This window comes from Colius striatus, assembly GCF_028858725.1.
Source record: "Colius striatus isolate bColStr4 chromosome 17 unlocalized genomic scaffold, bColStr4.1.hap1 SUPER_17_unloc_3, whole genome shotgun sequence".
NCBI lineage: Eukaryota > Metazoa > Chordata > Aves > Coliiformes > Coliidae > Colius > Colius striatus.
Genome location: NW_026908393.1, coordinates 15,188 through 38,588, shown reverse-complemented (window position 1 = coordinate 38,588; position 23,401 = coordinate 15,188). Strand labels below are relative to the sequence as shown.

The following is a 23,401-nucleotide window of genomic DNA, read 5'->3' as shown; positions in this document are numbered from 1 at the left end:
GGATCTATAAAGATGGATTTTTGTGTTATGTTTAATTTTACCGGCAATACCAAAACATTTGGGACAGAATGTGGATCCCATCCTGGGCGTGTATAAGAGCACAACATCTTGCTGCAATTATACTTCACCAAAAAGATCCAGGTCTAGTCTTGTGCCTGTACAGTTACCAAAGGGAATGTTTCTGATCTGTGGGGACCAGGCATGGCCTGGGATACCCTCGAGATTACAAAGGGAACCACGCAGTTTGGGACAACTGACGATCTTGATGCCTAATCACACAATGATTTAGAAACATCATTGTCCAAAACAATTTGTGCATGCATTTACTGACAAATGTGATGACCGTGTTACCTTTGGTCTCCCTCAGCAATAATAGCAACTAGTGTATTTGCTCCAGGTGTAAGAGTATCTGCTTTATTAACTCAGCTATGCAAATTAGGATGCTGGCTTAGCAAACAAAGCAACCAAACCTCAATGACATTAGAAGACTTGATTAGCGATGTAAGTAGTATTAGACATGCACTTGTGTATCATTGTATGCATGATATCCTCATTGCTCAGGAGGAGGCATTTACTGTAGATCAAGAGAGAGATCTAGAAACCATGTTATTTAGGGAAACTAACTTTGTTTGTTCCTCGACAGCAGGACTGGTTAAAAATTACCAAGTTACAGAAAACAAGAAACACCCACAACTTAAAAGGAGATTGTGATGGTAAAGTACAATTGTGGTCCATTACGGCGAATGTATTTGCTTCAGCATTTGTACCTGGGCTGGCTGCAGCCCAGGCCTTACGGCAGTTAGAAAAGCTAGTGTGTTGGTCGGAGCAGCAAGCTAATGCTACTACTGATGTTATTGAAAAATTGTTAGCAGACCAGAAAAGCCTTACACATGCCTGATTGCAAGATCGTGCAGCTATTGATTTTTTGCTATTGGCACAAGGGCACGGATGCCAAGACTTTGAAGGCATGTGTTGTTTTAATCTTTCTGATCATAGTGAATCTATTCACAAAGCTTTGGCATATTTAAAGGCTCACGCTAAGAATATTATGGTGGGTTATAACCCTTTTGATACTTGGCTTCAATCAGCTTTTGGGGGTTGTCACCTTGGTTGACTGTGTTAATCAAAGAAGGGTTAAGATGGATTTTGGTTATTTTGCTTTTGCTTGTAATGTTTAGAATAGTATATAGTTGTGTTATGAAGGCAGTACACACATTGACTGACTCTGTCTTGATCGTGCAAAAACAAAACGAGGGATTTGTGGAGGAGTGGTTAAGGGAGCATGGACATGGATCCCGGGGTATAATGTTAGACCTGTTGGGGCAAGGCAATCTGAGTTCTAGTTATATGAATTTAATGCACAATCAAGACCAGAGTCAGAGCCATGGTTAAAGCAGTTGCTGTCATGTAGACAGCAGGCCGCTTTCTGCTCCTTCAAGGTCGGGCTGTTTTCAGCTAACGAGCTAACAGCTCAAGGTCGGGCTGTTTTCAGCTATCGAGCTAACAGCTCAAGGTGGAAAACAACTACGGGGGAAAAACAAGATGGGAAAATGTGAGGGAGCTTGCTTATGGCAGAAACCGCAAGTAGGATGAACATGAGAATGTGATCTATTAGCTGCTGTTGCTGAGCTAGCTTTGAAGCTGCTGTGTATATAAGTTAGAGCCTGCTCTCAATAACAGAAGAGGATTTCTGCTATCACTCACATTGAGTAGGACTGATTTCTTCCTACTCAGCTGAGAATCGGACCCTGGGTTGATTGCCGCATGAAGTAGGCTTGGAGCTGGTTGTTCAGGCTTCGAGCCTGGGTGTTTCAGACTTTGAGCCTGGTTTCAGGCTTCGAGCCTGGGTTTTTCAGACTTAGAGTCTGGGTTGCAGACTTCGGGTCTGGTTTTTCAGGCCAAGAGCCGAAAACTTTGCGGCACTTAGTTGTATTTAAACATTCTTCACACAGTCAATACTTCATATTTCTTGTGAAAAAGCATCACACAGAATTTTATGTTATCGTCAGTAAAAAACATTTTTCATTGCAAGAAATATATGTAAGATTATTTAAAAAAATATTTAGTTTGTATGTTCTAAGCAGATATTTCAACATGTTTACAAAGTCTACACATGCAGTGTATAAAGTTAAAAACTTTTAACCAACTTACTTTTTGACTCATTCCTCTATTTAATTTGCATTCTTGCAAAAATTAAGTACCCTTTAACTATTTTTTTAAATAAGAATATAGAAGTCATTTAATCTCAACTGCTTTTCTGGACACACTTGTATATTCCATGTGCTCATAACTTAACAATTAATATGAACAGAAATGATCAACTGGGAATTAACACCAATGCTAGATACGAGGATGGACAGCAACTGTGTATTTAGGAAATGTATGTAACTGTTTTTACACATTTCTCTAATCAAAAAGTGTGATTACGACTTTGTGAGAAAGGGCATGTGATTTACAACTTTTTTTCAAGCATATCTCATATTTTTAATAACTTGCCTGTAATTTGTTCAAATCCTGCTGTTCTGCTCCAAGTTTCTCCAAAATCAACAGCTCCTTGATACTGTGCTCTATTCTGTTGGCCTACTATTGCGTGTTGTAATTAATATTGTGAACAACTCAGTGGAGTTGATATTCCTGGTTTTAACTACACTTACTCTATGGTAGTAAGAGTTCAAAGGTTTAAATATCTTACAGAGGCCTGTAGGACAGTATGGTTTATCCCAATGCAGAGGGATGAAGGGAAACAAGAACTACCTGGACAGTTTGTAAAATCATGACACGTTTTTCATGATCAGCTCTGTTATTTGCCATTTGGACAGCCCCCACCAAAACCACCTAAACAACCTATGCTCTTTACCTGAAAATAACTTCAAATATTAGCTTTCTTCTAAGCATTCTCTACATTGCTGTGAGCATCCAAGACACCGATATGTATATGTATACATGCATATACGTGTATAGGTGTGTATCTATACACACACACATACACACAGATATACATGGATGTACGTAAGTGTTGACTGACAGCTGTTTGAACATGATCCAGCAGTATGCCCAGGTGGCCAAGAAGGCTAATGGCACCTTGGCCTGTATCAGAAATAGTGTGGTCAGCAGGACCAGGGCAGTGATTGTCCCCTTGTACTCAGCACTGGTGAGGCTGCACCTCAACTACTGTGTTCAGCTCTGGGCCCCTCACTACAAGAAGGACATGGAGGTGCTGGAGTGTGTCCAGAGGCTGGCAATGAAGCTGGTGAAGCGTCTGGAGTACAAGTCTTATGAGGAGAGGCTGAAGGAGCTCGGGATGTTTAGCCTGGAGTAAACGCGTCTCAGGAGACATGATCACTCTCTACAACTACCTGAAAGGAAGTGGTAGTGAAGTCTGGGGGTTGGTCTCTTCTCCCAAGTAATGAGTGATAGGACAAGAGGAAAAGGCCTCAAGTTGCACCAGGGAAGGTTTAGATTGGATATTAGGAGAACCTTCTTCACTGACAGGCTAGTTAAACAACAGAACAGGTTGCCCAGGGAGGTGGTGGAGTTCCCATTCTTGGAGATATTTAAAAGATGTGTAGATGAGGGACGTGGTTTAGTGATGGGCTTGTCAGTGTGAAGTTAGTGGTTGGACTCCATGATCTTAAAAGACCTTTCCAACCAAAATGATTCTATGATATACATATATATGGATATATAGCTATGACAGTTAGGAAACAATAACGTCACTTTTATTGCATTCTTAAGCATCACAGAACGAGGGTATTATAGGCACACATTCTCAACTACTTGTCCTTACTACAGTCCTAAAGCTCGTTTACCTGAGATCTGCATCTGTAAAAATAAAGTTCCATTTTTAGCTGCGTGTTACAAAAGACTAAATATCAGCCCCACAGATATGAAATGATAACTTCATTTTGAGACTAATTTACTACAAGTAAAATATGCTATCTTATAAAAAAGATACTGCTGAAAGAGATACATATTCAAAAGGAAACAAGATTCTTAGAGGTTTAAAAATCTCCCTATGCCTTTCCACATAGTAATAAATTTATTAAAAATATTTGACACAGACAATCTCCACAGAAAGCATCCTGCTGAAATCACGTACCATTTAAGCCACCCATCTTGCAAAGGTTAACATAGTTTAGGAGAGTAGACTCCATAGCTAAGTATTTAGTTTTCATCATCCCGTCTGTAGTGAATGGTTTGTAATTCCTGAGCTGTGAACACAGCCATCTCTCTGGTGCCCGCAGCAATCACTCGGCAGGACATCAGATCCAGCGGTCCCCCTGAGAACAAGGGGATTCATGAGAACTGTCTTACATTATGTAAAAAGGCAATGTGTTCTGAAATAGAAACCATGTTGTCATTCAGGAGGTTCAGAAACACTGAAACAATTTCATACGTGGCTCTTTTTGGGGTGGGAAGGACAATCTTATTCAGCAACTCCTATCTGGAGTCACCAGTAAACAATTACTGTGAGATGTGTACTGTCTAAATGAGTAAAATAATAACCTGGAATCATCCTTTCTCAGGAGGATGTCTCCCCAAATCTGTTTGGAATCTGAATGCATCTACCATTCTCCTGGGCTAGTTCTTCACTGTAAATCTGATACTTTAAAGGAATTATTCAGTCATCAAAATAGAGTTTGACTCAGAAGATCTTGATGTGATGAAACCCTGGGCTGGAATTCCATCACTGTGTCATGAATAATCAGCCAGACTCTAGTGGAGAGTACAGACATTTCTACAGGATGCTGCTAGAAATGAGGTAGAGCCATAGGAAGACTGTATTGAGTTAACACAAGTTGCCCCAAAATAGCCACTCGGTCACCCAAAAGTCAACAGAGACAATGATATTTGACTCACCTGAAGTGTCTATCACGGTGCCACCTGCCTCTCTAATAATGACAGTGGCTGCTGCCAAGTCCCAGCAGTGTAACCCAAACTGGTAATAGGCGTCTGCAGCACCGGACGCCAAATGGCACAGGGCCAGGGTTGAGCTCCCGATCACACGGACCCTAAACCCCACGAGAAGGACACATGGTAATGGAAAGCAGAAAGGGCCTTTGATTTCAACCTATGTGTCAAGATTGCAAAACATGCCACATACTTGTCTGGGTTTTGCTTTCAGGGGGCGGGAGGGAGTGCTTTTAATGACTTTTGGTCACTAATGTGAGACATATATGGTAAAATATCTTACCCGTGTGCTTGGGCCTTGAGCAATCTCTCAATGTTTCCAAGGAACAATTTCAAAGTCGCAGGGTCACGTTTTGGACCAATTTCTGTTAAAATTAAGGCCTTCGAGATATCTGCAATGTAGGCAGTTGCTTCCAGTAATTCAACAGCTTCCAGGCAGATTCTAGAAATTTGTTTTTAAACACAACACTAATGGACTTTTCACAATAAAACAGTTTTCATGCCCAAATTTTATACCTCTAACTCTTTCATAGGATAAGTGACAGCTTTGCATAAAAATTCAAGCAAGACCAGATTTCTCATACCAAACAGTCTGATCTAAACAGATATTTTTAAAACCAGAACAGAAAGATTAAAAAGAAGTATGCCTTCTTACATTCCTTCTCTTTATACACACCATTTGATTTCATTGACCGGTCAGCTTTTGGCAAATGTACTAACATTAGCGGTCAACTAAAAATAAACGGGGGACCCAGCATAATAAAATAAACGAGGGATTAGCAATGATTTTAATCTAATTATATTTGAAAACAGGATTTCATGAATAGGGAACTTCAATGAAATTTGTTAATAAACTATTTGGGAATACAGTAAGAGCAAAGGAAACTTTCTACCTAAACCACCAGTCATTCAGTAATAGCTCCTCCTCATTCTGACATTTCAGAGACTGACGACACCTTATGACTGAGAAGAACCCTTACCTATTACAAATGAAACCAGTATCTTAATTAAGAAATACTAATATGAGTGTTATTTCTGTATTGCATTCAGCAAGGGCAATTCTGCCCCACAGCAGATGAGGATGTCAGCCTTGTGTACAGTCAAAGGAAAGACCCACAGTGACTTGCAAGGTGTTGAAGTCGTCCACCTCTGAGATCTGCATACTGCTAGTCTATAACAAGCGTATGCCAATGTAGATGGAGATGGTTCATCAAATGCCAAGTGTCTCTGCTTCTGTTGTGCCAGCTGAACTTGGAGGCATTAAAGGCATGACAAAACTCAAAGGTTTAGCCGTTCATTACTTAGTAACTAGGCTGTGTCCAAGTGTCAGCTGTCACCTCTACTGTGGGTTAAAGGCGAGGCATTCATTCCGCTAGAGAACGGCTGCCTGCTTATTACAGCTAATTGCCTAAGTTGAAAATTCTTAGCAGAAGTAGCAAGGGGGTTTTCAAACTCAAATTAGGCTGGAGACATCATTTAATTAAACAGGCTAACAATGAATTTAGTATTGCAGAAGTAGAGTATGGATTCTAGCAATGCGGTAAACGGTTGGTGAGCAACAGGTACGTCATTAGATTGAAAGATACAAGATATCACAAAGCATAACTGTAGGAACACAGATTTAACAATCACTTTTTAAATTATCGAATTCAAATACAGTAACACCCATCCAGGCACGCTGCAGGGTATTCATTGTTTAGCCATCAGTGAAAACTCTGGATGGTGAAAGCAATTTGCCTCAGATAATTTTGCATAACAGGCCCAAGTTATAATTACAGAATATCTAAAGCACGCCTCATTGCTGAAATGCACCAAGCATTCATACCACACCAGTCACAGCTAGGTCATGACTAAGTTGTTCTTCTGAGTTCTAAAATGAATTTCTAACAGATAAGTGGCTCTCTTCAGTTTTCATAAAGGCTATAGGTAGAAATTAGTTGAAGAGACTAAGAGGGAGGTCTCTGTTTAGGAAAATGAGCTGGCTGATCAAGTATCAGTGGGGTTTCACGAATTCAGGGTACAGGAGAAAATTTACAGGCTACTCCTTACATTAGTACAGGCCAGAAAAATAAGGAGGCTTGGTAGAAGAGATTTAATGGTGATACGGATAGATTTATGAGGAAAAGAACAATTCTGTTGACCACAGAAGCACATACAAGGCCTGACCTGAACCTAAGCATGAGAAGAAACACCATTCAAGATCAAAGGGAAGATGGATCCTTCATTTAGGTGCATCCTGATGCCTGGACTCCCATGCCAGGCCTCTACAAAATTTGGCATTGACAAAGAAGAGTGTTTGCCTGGACTGTGATTTCAAATGATTACATGTGAATAATAAATGTATAGCGCAGATCAATGTTATCCAACAGTCACATTTCCTAGAAACAAAAGGCATGAAGTAACGTGACAGCCTAGACCTCCAACACATCATGCATTGGTGAAGGCTGCTTGACTTCCAGTGGTGGGCATAGGGAAACACACCCTCTCTTCCACAGGGCTGGTTTATTTCACTGAAGCCACAGTCCTCACAGAAGAAGAGCAACTGTGATTTTATATACTTAAAACATCAAAAGAAGTGAGACTAAAGAAGATCCATCTTCACTAGTGAAACTGGCCACCACCAAATTATGTCTCTCAAAACAAAGGCAAATTTCAAAGCACTTGCAAGGGCAGAAGGTCCACTTCCTTGCTTTGTTCTAGATTTGGATGTCCAGAGAAAGGAAGACAAAGTGGCACGTGCCAAAACTGTTCCTTGCCCATCTGGAAACCAGAACTCTCTGACTGCAAAAAGGAGTGAGGCCATTTCAAAAGTGGCTCAGCCAGCCCAAATGGGAGCACATGTTTTTAGTCTCTGCCAGCACGGGCTTTTGTGGAACATGAGATATTCAAGCACTGAAAAAAAAGGTGTTATATAATCAAGGATTAAAATCTTAGGGGTCATTGACATTACAACTCTCCAAATAGGGAGATCCAGCTCATAATTAATCCAGGTGAATAGTTAAACTTCCCAAATTTCAGGGAAGTTTTGAGGGTCTGCTTGAGGCACTACAACAAGTCTGTATGTTCAATTGCTTGAATTTACTGTGTTTCAAATTCACGATATCTGGTTTTGGGATAAATTTTTTATCACCTCCTGTGTACAACGATGTACATTTTTGGCACATGTCTGCTTCTGTCTGTTCTCATCTGCATTTTGATTGATTAAAAGAAAACTTCACTACATACATGTGATTATTGTTATCTGTTATCCTTAGGCAAACAGATAGATCTGTAACATGGTTTACCAATAAAATAATTCCATGAAAATGTTGATGAAGTATTGCTAGCTATTTGCATATTGAAACATACCGCACACAAAAGCAAGCTGTTAAAGAACCCCTAATGAAGCACTCATCCTTTAGTTTACAGTTAGCATGTGTGCCTACAGGCATAACACACTTCACAGCCGACACAGTACTCTGAATTTGATTCACCATTCCCATTGCATCTGGCAAGGGGTTTTTTTGAGGAAGACACTATTAATAGACTCTTTCCCTGAAGACATTTGCAGGAATTTCTTCAGTACCATTCAAGGCTTACATTCAGGTCAGTTCCCCTGTGTGTACTTTGGCTCCTTTTCAGCTTAATACTTTTTTCTGCTTTTCCCATTTGTTTACTGAGGGAGATTTAACATCATTCTTTATTTTTGTTTCAGCTTTGTTCAGTTTACATAACCCAAATTATGCAGCATCAAAATCATGATGGTGTTCTAGAAAACATAAATATTAGAGAAAGCTGTCTGGTAATAATATGTAGTATTTAAAAGGATCTTTGGGAATGAACAAACTTCAGAAAAGCATGGAAGTGTTTCTCTGCAGATTCCATGTTTGAAAAGTCTAACTAGAGAAGTACAGAACATTGTGCTGTTTAAACCAGTAACAGGCACTAGCGCACCTGAAAACTATGTTGTTATTGCATGGAACTCTTGGTGGCTTCACTTACAGCTATACATGTATTTGAGATCATGCAATTAGTCTGAAAAAGGTACATTCCTTTGAATAGCTCCTTCTTCTGTATATATCAAACTGTAAGCTGACAACATACAGAGAAAAGGCAGTAGCGTGATCGGGTATAGCTAGGAGACTGAAAATGGCACATATGAAGGCTGGATACTTAACACACCCCCACCCCCCCGCCAATAATCAAGCTCTCGTGGGAAATACACTTATTCTCCATGTTAAGAAAACCATAAAGGTAGATTAAATTAACTAGGCCCATAAGTTCAGAGAGGTCTTAACAGAAATCAGTTCTGAATTGCCTCACAGCAGCAGTTAGCCTTCACAGATACCGCTTGTAGGAAAGAAGCAATAATGCTAATATAAGAACACTGGGAGATGTGTTTCAATTACAAATAGGCAACACTATTATTTAACTCACCACGGTTTTGTCTTACAAAACCTTGCCCACGTCAGTACTCTCTTTTTTCCCCACATAAATCCTATAATAATATTTATAATAATTTGTAAGAATTATCTTTCAATTGCCAGTTTGCACAAGTAGGTTTTGCAGGACTATCATTTTAGACTAGTAGAGTATGACCACATGAATTAAAAAAGGGTGGAAAAACCTGAGTAGTGGCTAGCTTCTTTCTAAAAGTATTTTATTGAAAGTTCCCATGTGATTTTGAGGGTTCTACCCACATCTCAGACACTCATCTTAAAGAACATACTTCATACCTCTTTGTTAACAGCAAATCCAATGCTCACTGCCACTGTCGGAAATCTGTGAAAAATAAGAAAAGACCCATCACTAATGAAAAATCTCTTGACTTACTCGTTATGCAACTCCCTCAGGCAAAAAAAACCCACATGGAGCTCTGTGGTTTTACTTGTGTCAAAATGCTCCTGGCATTGTACTATTTCTCCTTTGTTGTCCTCTTTGTCAGTGTCGTTAAAACTGAATTTACTATTGGAGAAGGCAAGAAATAAGCACAGGAAGATACCAGGCTTTTTACACGAAACGCGTTGTATATTTTAGTGATCTTTTTGCCTTAGTGTAATTGAATTACCCAGTATAAAATCATCACTGTTGTTATAACAAGTCATCACTTTAAAGAGCACAATCTGTTCAAGTTCAAGCATCAGAGATAGCAATCCAGCTGCACAGATACCTTGCTGCTGACATCAACGTAAGGAGAAACCAGTTCCTCTACCCTCTCTTTCATCAGTCACCATCATGTATTTAATTTGCTCCTTTTGACTAAAGTATAATTATTACACTTTAAACAATGAAAGGAATTCATTTCTTAAAAACAAGTTTTAAAAAGAGTTGTGAAGGCAAGGCTCAGGAAATATTGCTAGTAAGAGAAAATGTCACTTGAAGAAAAGCACATGACATCCCTCCACCTCCCCTTGAATTCTAGGGAATTGCACCAACAAGTTATTTTGTTCTCATTTAATGAAAACTGCAGTTATGTTACATCACAAAGTACAAGGCAGAACATATTTTAAGCAGAAGTATTACAAGCAGTCATTCATTTACAACTTCTAGGACTTAAATGATGAATTAAAGGTTTTGCACTTCTGTGAGAACGAGCCCTAGATTTACTTTTGCAGAGCAGTATTCTGTAAGTCTAAAAACAGTATCTATGTACAACTTTGTTTTTTCTACTTTACATATGTGCAAAGGTTGTACTTCTTAGGAAAACTGAAGCACTTGTATTTGAAAGGGAGAAAACGTCACCACTACAAGGAATAGGTAACAACCACATAAGGCGTTAGGCCAAATGTCATCATAGCACAGCCTTGTTCCTCCAGTTCAGCTCAAGCCTCTGCATGTTCATGTGCGGTTATATATAAACAAGCTGTGAGTCAAGAGCTGTGGGCCATTAAGCAATCAGCAGAAACTTTAGCTTACCTTTAGATAACAGTATAGAGCTCTCCCCAGCACAAACACACACTCCCTCAGATACACTAAGGGAGCTACAAAAAGATAAAGGCATGTGTTCTGGTTTAGCAAGGAGCAGCTTTTGGCTTAGTAACAGGGGGAGCGGGTTGCAGTGAAGACCCGGTAAAGAGTTTGCGGACTCTCCCCCGGCTCCTGGGTTCACACCCACCTCCGGCCCGCCTGGGCCAATCTGGCGCCTCTGCCAGCACTATTTAGGGGACGGGAATTTGGAATGCGGGTCGGGAGGTGTAAGAGGGATACAAGATGGAGGCGACCACGCGGACCCTTCAGCCAGAGGAGGAAGGAAGGAGGAGCAGTAGACCGGAGACCCTTCTGCAGGCCGTGGCGAGAATGCAAGCTGTGCCCCTGAAACCTGTGGAGATCCGTGGCAGGACTGAGAGCCACCAGCAGCTCCATGTGAGTGAGCCCGGACGGGCGAGGGACTGTGTGGGGAGACGGCCATGGCCCAGGCCGTGTTGGAGAGCCTGCACGCCGTAGAGCAGCCCCACACGAGAGGCAGAGAGGAGCTGCAGCCTTTGGAATGGGTGCACGTCGGAGCAGCCCGTGCAGGGCTGCCATGTGTGTGAGTTACCCCACGGACTCGCAGGGAGGACTGGTGTGGAGTTCACCCGTCCTGAGGAGGGACAGACGGCAGAAGCTATTGGGAGCAGACTGACTGAGACCTCCACTGCCTGCCCCCCCGAACCGTTCAGGGTGGGGGGCAAGGTAAAAACCCCGGGATCAGGGCTCTGAGCCCGGGAAGAGGGGAGGTGTGGCGGGAAGGTGTTCTTAAAAAGGCTGGTTGGACTCTTCATTGACGTATTCCTCTGTGTTGTTTTGTTTCGTTTTGGTTATGTTTTGGGTTTTTGTGGGTATGTTTTAGTTGATGCTGCATTAAATTATTTTCTGTTTTCTTCCCCAAACCAAGTAGCCTGGTCTGTTTTGTCCTGAACCTTAAGCAGCAATTAAGCCCTCCCTGCCCTCGAGCAATTCTCAGCCTCTTCGGTACTTGAGGCTAATCGTGGTCTTTGTTCCCTGATGGGCCGAAACCAGGACAGCATGACACCTACTTACAAGACAATGGAATAAATCTACCATGGTAAAACATTTTCAAGAAGAAGAGAGGCTTTGTGAGAAGCTACATTTTGCTCTTTTATGTACTTCCCAGTTCACTGTCCACTTACCTGTGCACAAAGTTGCACGTTCCATCAACAGGATCAATAATCCAGGTCGGACTGTCAGTGAGGACACATTTTGAACCAGCAGCAGTGGACTCTTCTGCAATAAACCTGCATTTGGTGTGGAGTAAAACAAGTGTGGTTTAGAGATGTGACGTGAAAAGACAAATTCCATCTTTCTCTTTTTGAAGAGATACTTAATTTTTAATATCTGTATATTTTAATTAATTTTTATATCTATATCTATATGTATAAACGTACATACTGCTTTTTCTTCTCGGAATAAGGAGCTTTCATAGAAACTTTGAAGGAGAGTTCTCAAATTCATAGCACACTATTTTGCATGGTAAAAAGGGACTCCATTTATGTTTCCCAAAATATAAAAAAGTCATGAAAATGAATACAACAATGGATCTAAACTGGCACCCCTGGAACTTCAGAAGGAGTTTTTTAATGCAGAATGTCATTTTATGGGTTAGGACTGTCTATTGCAGTAAGTAATATAAACTGCAAACTGTAGCTGCTTCTCTTCTGCAGCCAAATTCAGTCATTAGGAAATAACACACTCTTAGAAAATCCACAATCTCACTCCTACTTGAATTTTTTACAGTAGACTGACTCGAGAAATGAGGTTTACAAAGCTAAACTTTCTTTTTCCCGTGACCTAGAGAAAATCAACAAGTTATTGGTTTTTTGTTGTTTGGATGCAGAAGGCACAAATTGAAATCTGAGCTCATCTTCTGTTCTGTTGTTCTGTCCAAATTTCTTTCAGTAGATATCCTTTTCCTTCAGTAGATACCCTCCTTTTTCCCTGGGAAATGAACATCCAGTTCTGGTACACTTCCTGCTGACCTTAATTATCCCTGCTCTCCCATGAACTGCTCACGGCCTGTTTCTTTAAGTGCTGTGCAGCTGTCACTCTCAAAGATCTGAATTAAGTGCTGCATGTACAGAAGGTGCAGAATCAGACTGCTAGCACTCAATCTTGCTTTTGGTTTCTCATTCAAATAGCTGGTAGTGGTATTCAGAATCTCCTCCAAACAGTTGAAGATGAAAAAACTCCTCTTGATGACACAAAGAGAAAAAAAAAAACCCAATAAAATAAAATAGCTGCTTGCCCAGGGCTAGAGTAGCAGCTATTTTTTCTTGTGCTCTCAACAAGTGCTGCATGATGCCACATAGCACTTGCAATTGTGAGCTTAAAATGTTCCGCAGACAACACAGGAGGAGACTTTGTGAACTTTCCAAATGCTTTCCCTGAGTAAAAAAAGTACTGTTTTGATGGCATTATAGGCCCCTAGTTGGTATGAAGAGGGAAGAAGGAAATGTTTACTAGGATTTTCATCTCTATTAAAGCTGAAGGAAAAGTCTTGGTGTGGAACTGAGAAATGAGAAAGACTAGAACAAGCGTTTGGAATTCTTTCAAACGTAACATTTTGCAGACTGTTTGCTGTAAATATTTCATTATTTTGTCATGGTGCTGTATAATTTTGACAAATGATACAAATCTTTTACAAATCTTGTAATTAGCATATAAACCCAACCACACACTTTGGCTGTGCTACTGGCTGCAGAGGAAGCTCATCTTCTTGCAGATGGAGCACATTCTCAGACTGTCCACCTTCTCCATAAATTATGCTTCTGCTTCAACCCTCTGCCAACCCCCACAGCCAAAGCCTGAACTGTAGCTGTTTCCTTGCCAGTTCAAGACAGATGAAATGGTAACCTCTTTAAAGACAAGACTACTTCTGTGTGAGTTGTTTTGCTCTCAAGTATTGTAAGTCTGTTTCTCACCTTTTCCTGCACTGGGATGTGACGCTGCAGTCCTCACATACAGAAATGCTAACATGAAGCTGAGGAACAGCAGTGCCATTGATACAGTCTTGATGTCCAAGAATATTTTTTCCAAAATGGATGCAGGATAAATTAGCTACACATTTAATGAAATTTGGGCTAACAGTTTAAAGTAAGCCCCTTGCTGTTATACAACACTAGGAACTGTGACAGTTGCTCAAGGTCAACGTGAGATGTGTTGTTCTATGGCTTCCTGTCCTGTAAAAATATGCAAACTAAGCAAAACACTTGGCTTGAAATACTGGAGACAAAATTTTATGAACAGCTTGAGAAGCAGGAGGTATAGCCATGTTATCACAGTAGTTAATTTGACAGCCTATGAGCTCTCCTTAAATCTGGATTAAAGTTTTCTCCCACTGAAAATGAGTCCAGTGATTTTAGCCAACTCTCATCATACATCTGTTCTTACCATGGTGCCACTCTGAAACTCATTGTTGGAACAGCAGGGAAACCTGTAGCATAGTAAGTGCTGAAACCTGCAGCAAGGGTGTCATCCAGTAGAATGCAGGAGGTTCAAGCCAGGGCTGTCCCCTCACCTATCCCCGTATGGAGGCCTGAGAGCAGAAGGCCAGGAAGCTAGTGCTGGATGTCACTCTCTATAATGACTGTGTCGTGGTTGTAATGTCTACAGGATTAAGGCCACAATTAAAACTGAAGATGACAACTTGTGTAACAATACAGCCTTTCAGGCTGTGCCTATCCACAATTCAAAGATCTATCGGAAAAATCCCCTTTTGAAAAAACTCACTTGAAGGATGTCAGAGTACCAAAGGGTGGTGAGAGATGAAAACTTGGATGAAGTGTGAATGAGGATGATACATATCACTGAACCAAGTGGAGAGAAGAAGAATGAAACGTGGGACAGAATTCTCTTTTTCACGTGTTTTCCTAATACTTCTCTTTACTTCTGGGTACACGTCCAATATCTCAAGACTCATCACTGTCACAGTGCAAATGGCACAGATTCTCATGAGAACCCTTTTAAATTTTTAATGTATTGTAATTTTTTTTTACTTTTTAATGTTCCTCTTAAGGTACATTTGTTGATTCAGAGAACATAAGAATCAAGAGAGAAGAAGTAGCAGAATGCTTCCAACAGCAAGATTAAGTAACAGACTAAACAAAGTGTGCACGATCTTTTGAAGTTTTTGTTTTACTTGAATTTAAACCTTGATTGCTACTGTGGACTCCTCATTGCAAATGTTTTAATCTAGTCTAGTTAAATCTAGTTTAATCAATTGTTTAACATAAATGCATTTACTGTCTGAACAAACTCTAACCAAACCCAATAACCAACATCAGCAAAATACTGAAGAAATAGCAATTCCTTCATTTGCCTATAAAGTCAGAAGCTAACTGTACAGAGTTAATAAAGTCAGGGATTCTTCAGTTTCTAGGTCTTACACTGACCTTAAAACTTTTGTTCCCATTCTGAGTTCAATTAAGCACTTCTGATGAATCTTATTTTATGTGTATGTTTTACGTTCTCTGGCAGACTGTTCAAGGCAAAAAAACCCCACAACACAGGAGTGGAGATGAGAAAGGAGCACAGGCAGCAATAGTCGAAGGAATATTACACAAATAATAGGCTCGTAAAGCCTGGCACTCTCTTGAGAATGGTGGCCAAGAACCACACATTGTGCTGCACAGTACTGCTTCAGGATGTGATCACACACAACACGTATTTAGAAAGCCATATTTAGTATACAATGTTTTTTCTGTTCCTTCTTATGGTGGGGTGTTGGGTTTTTTTTTCCTAGCAGCATTGTCGATAACCAGATTAGTAGCTGAGCCCTCCAGATTTTCATCTTTGTTGATTTCTGCACAGTGCTGGAGTGTAAGGCTCATCTCTGTCAGAGATGCACACAGTTAGAAAGAAGTCATACAGCATTTAAAGGATACACAGGCTCTGCACTGGCTCTGCAGGAAGATTCATTTTATCCATGTAGACTGAAGTCAAATGTTTGATGCAGACCCTCTGCATCAAACCAAACCCAGACAACTCATAGAATCTCTCTCTATTCTGCACAGGTGCTAGGAATGGTTATTTTTCAAATTGACCATAATAATTCAAGAGAAGCCAATAATTTGATCTCTTTTTAAAACCTTGGGTTGACACCCCATATACTAATTTATAATCTCTTCATGTACATGCATCAAATGATGACGATAAACAACTCTGCTCCTCACTCATTTTAGGACTCCATACAACACAGGGTGGATGTGATTAAATACGGTACTTGTCCTGATTTGGCAAATGCTTACCTATCATGGCAAAAGAAAGCAGAAGAAAGGTCTGTAGGACAGGACATTTGCTATCATTAATTTCAACTATATTTTAATAGATATCCTGGGAAGAATTCTTATACACTAGAGGACTGATCAGTGGAGATCCACATGGAACCTTTGTACATGATACCCCTAGAGGGGAAACACGACTATTCAATATATATCTTAAGAAACATAAAGATAATAAAATATAAAGTACTACGTATAGGGAAGTAATACTTCTTAAACAAAGGAGTCCTGTGAAAATGTCCAACAGCAATAGGTTAATATACATGAGAAATAGATACTTTTAAAATTCCCTTGAAGTGCCAGTCAGATATTTAGCTCTTAAAGGAAAAAAAAATCATCCCATAGGCACTCACCTGTGGGAAGGAAATTTCTCTTTCAGAACAGAAATAATTCAACTTGCCACAAAATGATCAGTTTCTGTTACAAGATCTGCAGCAGATGTCTTTGTGGACACTTGTTTTTCCTCTGTTAGAGCTTTCCTAATAATCTGAAACAGAAGTTCACAGACCATAGTTGTTGGCCATTCATCCAGTGCACACTAAAATAATATATTTACTGAAAAATTATACCTAATCCTGAAAAAACAACTGTAAGCCTAATTCTACCAGAGTGTGTTCTCATTCTTCTGACTTTTTAAAAAAGTCCTTCTGAGCTAATGAGTAGTCTTTGGAAACACACCATTTTGAATCATTCTGTGAGAACCACTCTTGACAGTTCAGAAAGGGACTGAGGAACGGAACGCAACTAAGAGAATAAAAGGATGATGGCAGTTGTAGCCAATTAGGAAATTACAAAAAATACATGTAAGATAAGAAAGAGCCTTAACACTCAGGAATTTTTCATGGAAACTCCCTCTGCTTCTTTTCTTTTCTTTAATTTACAGGGTCAATACCCCACTGCTCTCTTACTTTAAAAGACATGCAATAAGGCAAACCCCACTTGTTTCTTTTTTTTTTTTTTTTTTTGCCAGTGAAAACACACAAAGTTTATTTTATCTCGAGTATATGGGTTTTTGGAACTTCAAGAGCTGACCACCCACTAATTCCCAAAGAATTTCTATGTCTTTAATAAAACAAAAAACTTAAGACTTTTCCCTAGGTATGGAACCAGTGATCTAACCCTGGACTCTTCTAGAAAAGTCTTTGACATGTTTTTTAAGGATTTAGCTGTTATAAACTCAGAACTAAACCACATCAACTGCAAATGCACATATGGGAAAACAGTTAAAAGCTTTCTTCTAGTTTTCCCATCTTATTTCTGGTTTTTTTCTGTTCTTTCATTAAAATAAGAAGGCAGGATGCAAATGGAGCTGACTTATTTTTATAACCAGTGAAAACGATAAACTATTTGAAATTAGGAAAACAAAAAAAACTCCCAAACATTAAACACCTCTTATTTGTACAGAATTATATTAACTAAAACTGGCAGCAACAAGACCAATATTCCAAGTCCCTTCCAAAACTTTCAAATATTTCAATTGTTTAACTAATTTTCCACTATCCACTACTATTCCAAATATCAAAGTAGTTTTAAAGTGTTGAGAAATGCTTGATGACCAAAGAAAACAGTTGTGCTGCATGGGAAGGGGAACCAGCAACTCCCAAATTTCAGTCTCGCCTCTTGGTTTTCATAGTAGAAAATACTGTGTTTGAAGAGTGTGCTGATTGTTCTGCCAAGTAATGGATATGGCCAACTGTTGCTTTAGTACAGAAGGTGTCTAATGAAGGTATTCAAAACACTAGTTATGCCTATTTACTGAGCTTGTGAAGGCAGGTTAAAACTTTTCAGCTTGACGTCTTGCAGAGCTTCACTATTGTATATAAAAATATTAACTACACTTACTTCTTTTACTCCCCTCAATGCCCTCCATGGTTTTCTTGAAGGTTTTGCTGTAGGAGCATAAAAGCACAACTCTAGGAATGCCCTCGAGCTCCTCTTCAGTACAAAGTAAAATTCAAAACAATACAGCCATCTTGGTTGTGTATTCTAAAAAAATGCTACTCTGTTACAATTTAATTGTTCTTTACTTTTATACTGCCTGTACACAAGTAAATGCCCTGCTTAGAACAGGGCTCAGAACTCTGCATAGTGAAATAGATGAGGAATATGCTCCTTTTAATAGAGAAGATTTCAACAACTTCTTAGCAGTGCCATGGTTTTGACTTCTACTCAGTTTTAATATAAGATTAAGGAGATTTTTGTAGCCATTTAAATCAGTATGTGCTCAACGAGGGAGTGAGATCACACCTGAGCCTTGCTGCAAAAACAAGAGAGGTGCAAGCTCTCTGCTGTGGTTGTTCTCTGCAGTCAGTTGCTCTTCACCCTGTGATCCAGCACTTGATCTCTCCCTTTTTAACACAATCCTTTGCACCTCTCAGCACTGAATTTATTATTTTTCATTTCTGACCCTTTCTCCAATTGCTCCTGACCATTTTTAACTCTGTTTCTCTGTTGATCTGCACGTGCCAGCCTGAAGCTCCAGTCACTTTGGAGGTGCGACTTATGCAAGGGTGTGACTGATCAGAAGCAGTGTCTGATGGCCTTCTCACCTCTCTCTTCCTCTGCAGACCTGTGCTGAGGGGCTGTGACACACATTACCCAGTCCTACGATGTGCTGCTTCTCCCTGCCTCTTGTGTAACTGATGTGTCAAGGGAAGAGCAGAAGAAGGGAAGTCACAATGCTATGCTGAGGTCATCAGCTACATATGGGCACCATCTGCATCAGCTCACCTGTGGTGGTGCCATGGGATGGATTCATCCCTGATAATTCTCTGCATTCTAGGAAGGGTCTGACAAAAGGGACTCATATGCATTTGCATCAGCTTGTATAGGTATGCAATCCAAGCTAGTGTCCCCCACAAAGACCACATTCCCTGCATCATTGGGGAAACAGCTTTATTCTTCACAAATTCATCAAATAGCTCAGAGTAGTCCAGAATTCAGCTTATGTTGGATAATCCCTAAAAATCATCTACCTACAGAGTATTACAGCCCGGGGCCTCAGACTACTCCAACAACATCACTCAGCTCCTTTCCTTGCAGAAGCCTTACAACAAGGTTTGAAGACACCTACTGCAATTGCCTGGTCTTCCCAGCTGGGCGTGAAGCTCCAGAAAAGCTTCTCTCTTTCTAACAGACAATAGGTAAGTGAAAGATCTACAGGTGAAGAACTACAGGTTGATGAAATGAAAACTGCTGATTGTTCCTTATCACTATTGTACAACAAAACTGGCAACCAAGATGCTGTATTTTGTCTGTAAATGTCTTTTATACTCTATTATAGGTTGTATCTAGACTGGAAATTTTACAACAATTTCTAAGCAGCTGGTTTTTGGGAGTGTGGTTATTTACAGCAGAGCCACTTAACACTTATCCCATGCTGCCTTCCCTCTAACAAAGAATTGCCTAGATCTTATCCTAATACCCTGTCTGGGAGCATTTGGTGGGGGGGGTGTTATGCAAAGTGATGGGCATTTACATCAAGCAGTACATGCACGAAGACCACATCACAGAGCAAGAGCGAAGTTGTCCTTCTCCCTTCTTCATTTCCCACGGAGCAGGGCACAGTGCAGTCATGGTCCTGGACTTCTCCTTTCCTAACACCTTTGTGAAACTAATTCACACAAAGGAGAATGAAGAGGACAGAGGGAAAAGACGCCTTCTCCCCCAGTACCTGCCAGGACAGCCACCTCCAGTGAGGTCCTTGTGGTAAGTATTTTATCTCACCTTATCCTGGGAATTCCAAGTTGGTTTTACTTGCCTGCAACATTGTCCTGAAATATTTGCCCAAACACATAATTAAACATCTAGATAAAAAGGATAACTATCTGCAAACAATTTAGGAAATATCAATCCAGTTTGTTAAAAAAAACTGTCTGTGTTCCATAGACAACAGCCTAACAATATCCCTTGGGTGCAAATATGGGGGAAAAAGACTTTGGCTTTTTAGAATCAGCGGATATGCCTTTTTTTTCAGTGGGATTCTGTGAGGTCTCTTATGCCTCACAAAAATATCCTCTGAAAAAAAGAGTCAAAAAGTACTTAGTGTGGACTGAATGTGATGGCTTCCAGTCTGAGTTTCTTACCCTTTTTTTCACCCATATGTACATCACTCATTTTGGTGAAGTTTCTCTGACTGTAATCTCAGAGAACTCTGCAAATATTACTCAGTGCTCTCAACAGCATCAAGGATGCTGGTTTTTTTTAAGCAAAAAGTCATACTAAACCAACAAGCACAGTCTCATGAATACAGCAAGCAGAGCATACTCATAGAAGACCTTGCAGAAGAATGGTTTCAAAAAGTGCAATTACATGTGGCCTCACAGAGCAGGTTTTGCATCATTTTCATGCAGGTCAATTACCAAGGTTACAAAACCATGGCCACTCTCATTATGAAAAAGCCATACGTATTAAATGAGAGTCTGTGATCATTCATAAAAATAATGAAACTAAGTAAGAGGATGGGCGAGAATGTCACAGTTTTAACCTGGGAATAGAAGTTATTCCAGCAACACAACTTTTGACAAATATTCAAGCAATCACTTCTTTAATGGCCTTTGAAGTTTAGAAGAAACTATACCAAAGCATAGATGTCGATCCATTGGAACGAAGATACATTTTACTCCAACTCATGAAATGTAAACCAAACAGTCACGTTTGGGGACAAAAGGGGACACCAGGAAATTGTATTACCGTCTACATTTCCCTAAAAATTCAAAATCTTGACCTGCATGCCTTTCTTTAGGTTGGCCCCTGCACCAAGTCTCTTTTAGAAACTTTCTAATGATTCCAAGCCTTCCTAACCTGCCATGGTCCTGAAAAATGGAGGGCCTTAAAAGCAAGGCTAAAGTGGTGACATTTCAAGCAGGCATGGAAACAGGAGGCAGATCTGGGGAGAAAGAGTGCAAGCAGACTTCTAGCAATGGAGGCAAAAGTGGAGAGCTCTGAGGGGTGGGAAGAGAAGCAGAAGAACAAGATGAACATGACCAGCGGAATCGACTATTTTTGGTGACCCATTTGATCAGTCAACTTTCAACAAAAATCCAGTCCTACCAAACCTATATCACACTGCATTTTGTGTTCTTGTCTCTAGACTCTTTTGGGGACAGCTAGAAGTGGATTGACACTTAAATAAAAGATACAGCCCTATTTGCACCTTTTCCTCCACAAGAATCTCTGATGGGTTTTGGAACTAAAAACATACCTTAACGTTACAAAGTTAATAAAGACCCGACACAGTTCCAAAGTCCTACTTAAACAATATCTTTGACTGGTTTAAATTTGGGCTGCCGATGAATTGGGCATTTCCTGCCAGTTGCACTGTAGCGATGGCAAATTGTGAGCTAAAAAGATACCAGGATGAATTTTCTGGCATGTTTATATCTTCCAGGAAGAGGTACTCAGCTGTGGTCTTCTAGGCAATTTAAATGTCTGGAGATGGTTATGGCTGTGAGCAAGTCATGAGTTTCTCCTGTGAAATGGCTGGCAGAATGAGTATGCTGGAGACACTGCTGTTTGGAGAGCCTGTGAGAGCATGACCTGTCATCCCAATTTGGATTATCCACTTATTCCCTTGTATTACTAAAACAAGTCTCCTCTCCTCTGGCATTCTGTTCCATCTTTGTGTGTGTCTTTCTACTAAGGAGAAAATACATTTAATAACACACATTAAGGAAAAGTTACAGGTCCTAAACTCAAGATAGAAAAGGGAGGCTCTTAAATCATAGTGTACAGATACAACGTGAGTTTCAAAATAGAGCAGATGGAAGCAGAAGAGAAATACATGTTGCTGAGGTTTGTGTTTTACTCAGTTTCTCATCTGAACAATCTGCTGATCCCATTTCTTGGCTCTGGTAGAGTTGGTGCAATTTTTGCTGCTGCGCACAGTGCGGCCAGGATGTCTCCTGAGATGACCAACCTTCTGCTGTGTCAAAACACGGATCTTAACTAAGCTAACGGAGATCTTTGCAAGGCCACTGCCGATTTATCCCCAGCAAGTGAAATTCAGTTACTCTGAAGACACCGGTATGTAAAAGAAGAAGAAAAAGCCTCCCTGACACGGGCATTTTTTCTCTGCACGAGCTGCTCAAAACTAAATGCTGGTCCTGGAACGTGCACATACACAACATTCTGGATAAAGGCACCACAGCGTAAAGCTTCAGTTATACACAAATTCAACCTTAACATCACCACACACTTCAAAACGTGACAGTAATAGAATAAACGCTCGGTGTACATTTGAAAAAGTTACTAAAACCACCTTCACGCTGACAGTTCTTTCCACCGTATTATTGAAGTGAAATCAGAATACTTCCAGTTACAAAATAAACCAGCCTTCACTTGAAGGGGCTCCTCGTCCTTAGCTGGACGTGACCCCCGCGGCCGAAGGGGGCGGCCGAAGGGGGTGGCCGAAGGGGACGGCCGGGGTCTCCGGCAGCGGGGGCCTGGCCCGCTTGCCACCTACCCGCCAGCTCTGCCCCACCAGCCTAAAGCCCACACGGCGCTTCCTCAAACCGCCCGCCTCTAGCACAATTCTTTCTTTCATTTCGAAGCGCAGCCGGTACGGCCGCCTGGGAGAAGGATGCTCCAGCCGCAGGGCAGCCTGCTCCGCACCCCCAGCCTCTCCGCGCCCCTGTCCCGCCGCCGGGCAGCGCTCCGCGGCGCGGGCGGGGAGCGATCCTCTCACCTGTCCGGCGCGGAGCGCCAGCTGCACCGCCGCCTCCGCGCACTCCTTCCAGGGGTCCCCGCCGCCGGCCACCGCCCCCACCTCCTCCTCCTCCTCCTCGCACGGCTTCCTAGCGGCGGCGACTCCGCTGTCCGGGCCGGGGCAGGGGGCCGCGGAGGGCCCGGCTCCTCGCCGAGGAGCGGCCGCGGAGGAGGGCGGCCGGCCCACGCACCGCCGCCCGCTCGCCCGCCCGCCCGGTGCGCCGCAGCCGCCGCTGTCACTCCGCGCCGTGGCGCCTCCCCGCTGGGGGGAGCGGGCCGGAGGGAGGCGGCCCGGCGGCTGCCGCCATCAATGGGAAAGGCGGGGCTACAACGCGGCGCCTGCCTGCTGGGCGCTGACTGGAGCTGAGCCCCGGGGCCGGAGAAGGGCCGGGAGAGGCGGGGAGGGGGCCTCCGAGAGGAGCGCCGAGGCCGCGCCGAGCCGCCGAGGGCAGGATGTGGCGGAGAGGCCGCCGGCCCGGCCTGCCCCGCACCGCCGCCATCAGCACTGCCGCCGCCACCGCCACCGCCAT

General features: G+C 41.6%; 1 protein-coding gene across 1 annotated transcript; it reads right to left on the bottom strand.

The window, feature by feature from the left end:
- Positions 1–4,164: 4,164 nt before the first annotated feature.
- Positions 4,165–23,401, bottom strand: LOC133629014 (inositol monophosphatase 2-like). The gene is given in 9 exon segments (XM_062019608.1): positions 4,165–4,280; positions 4,861–5,012; positions 5,195–5,353; positions 8,738–8,790; positions 9,627–9,672; positions 12,021–12,125; positions 16,520–16,653; positions 22,852–23,169; positions 23,363–23,401. Coding segments are annotated over 9 exon segments (1,122 nt in total).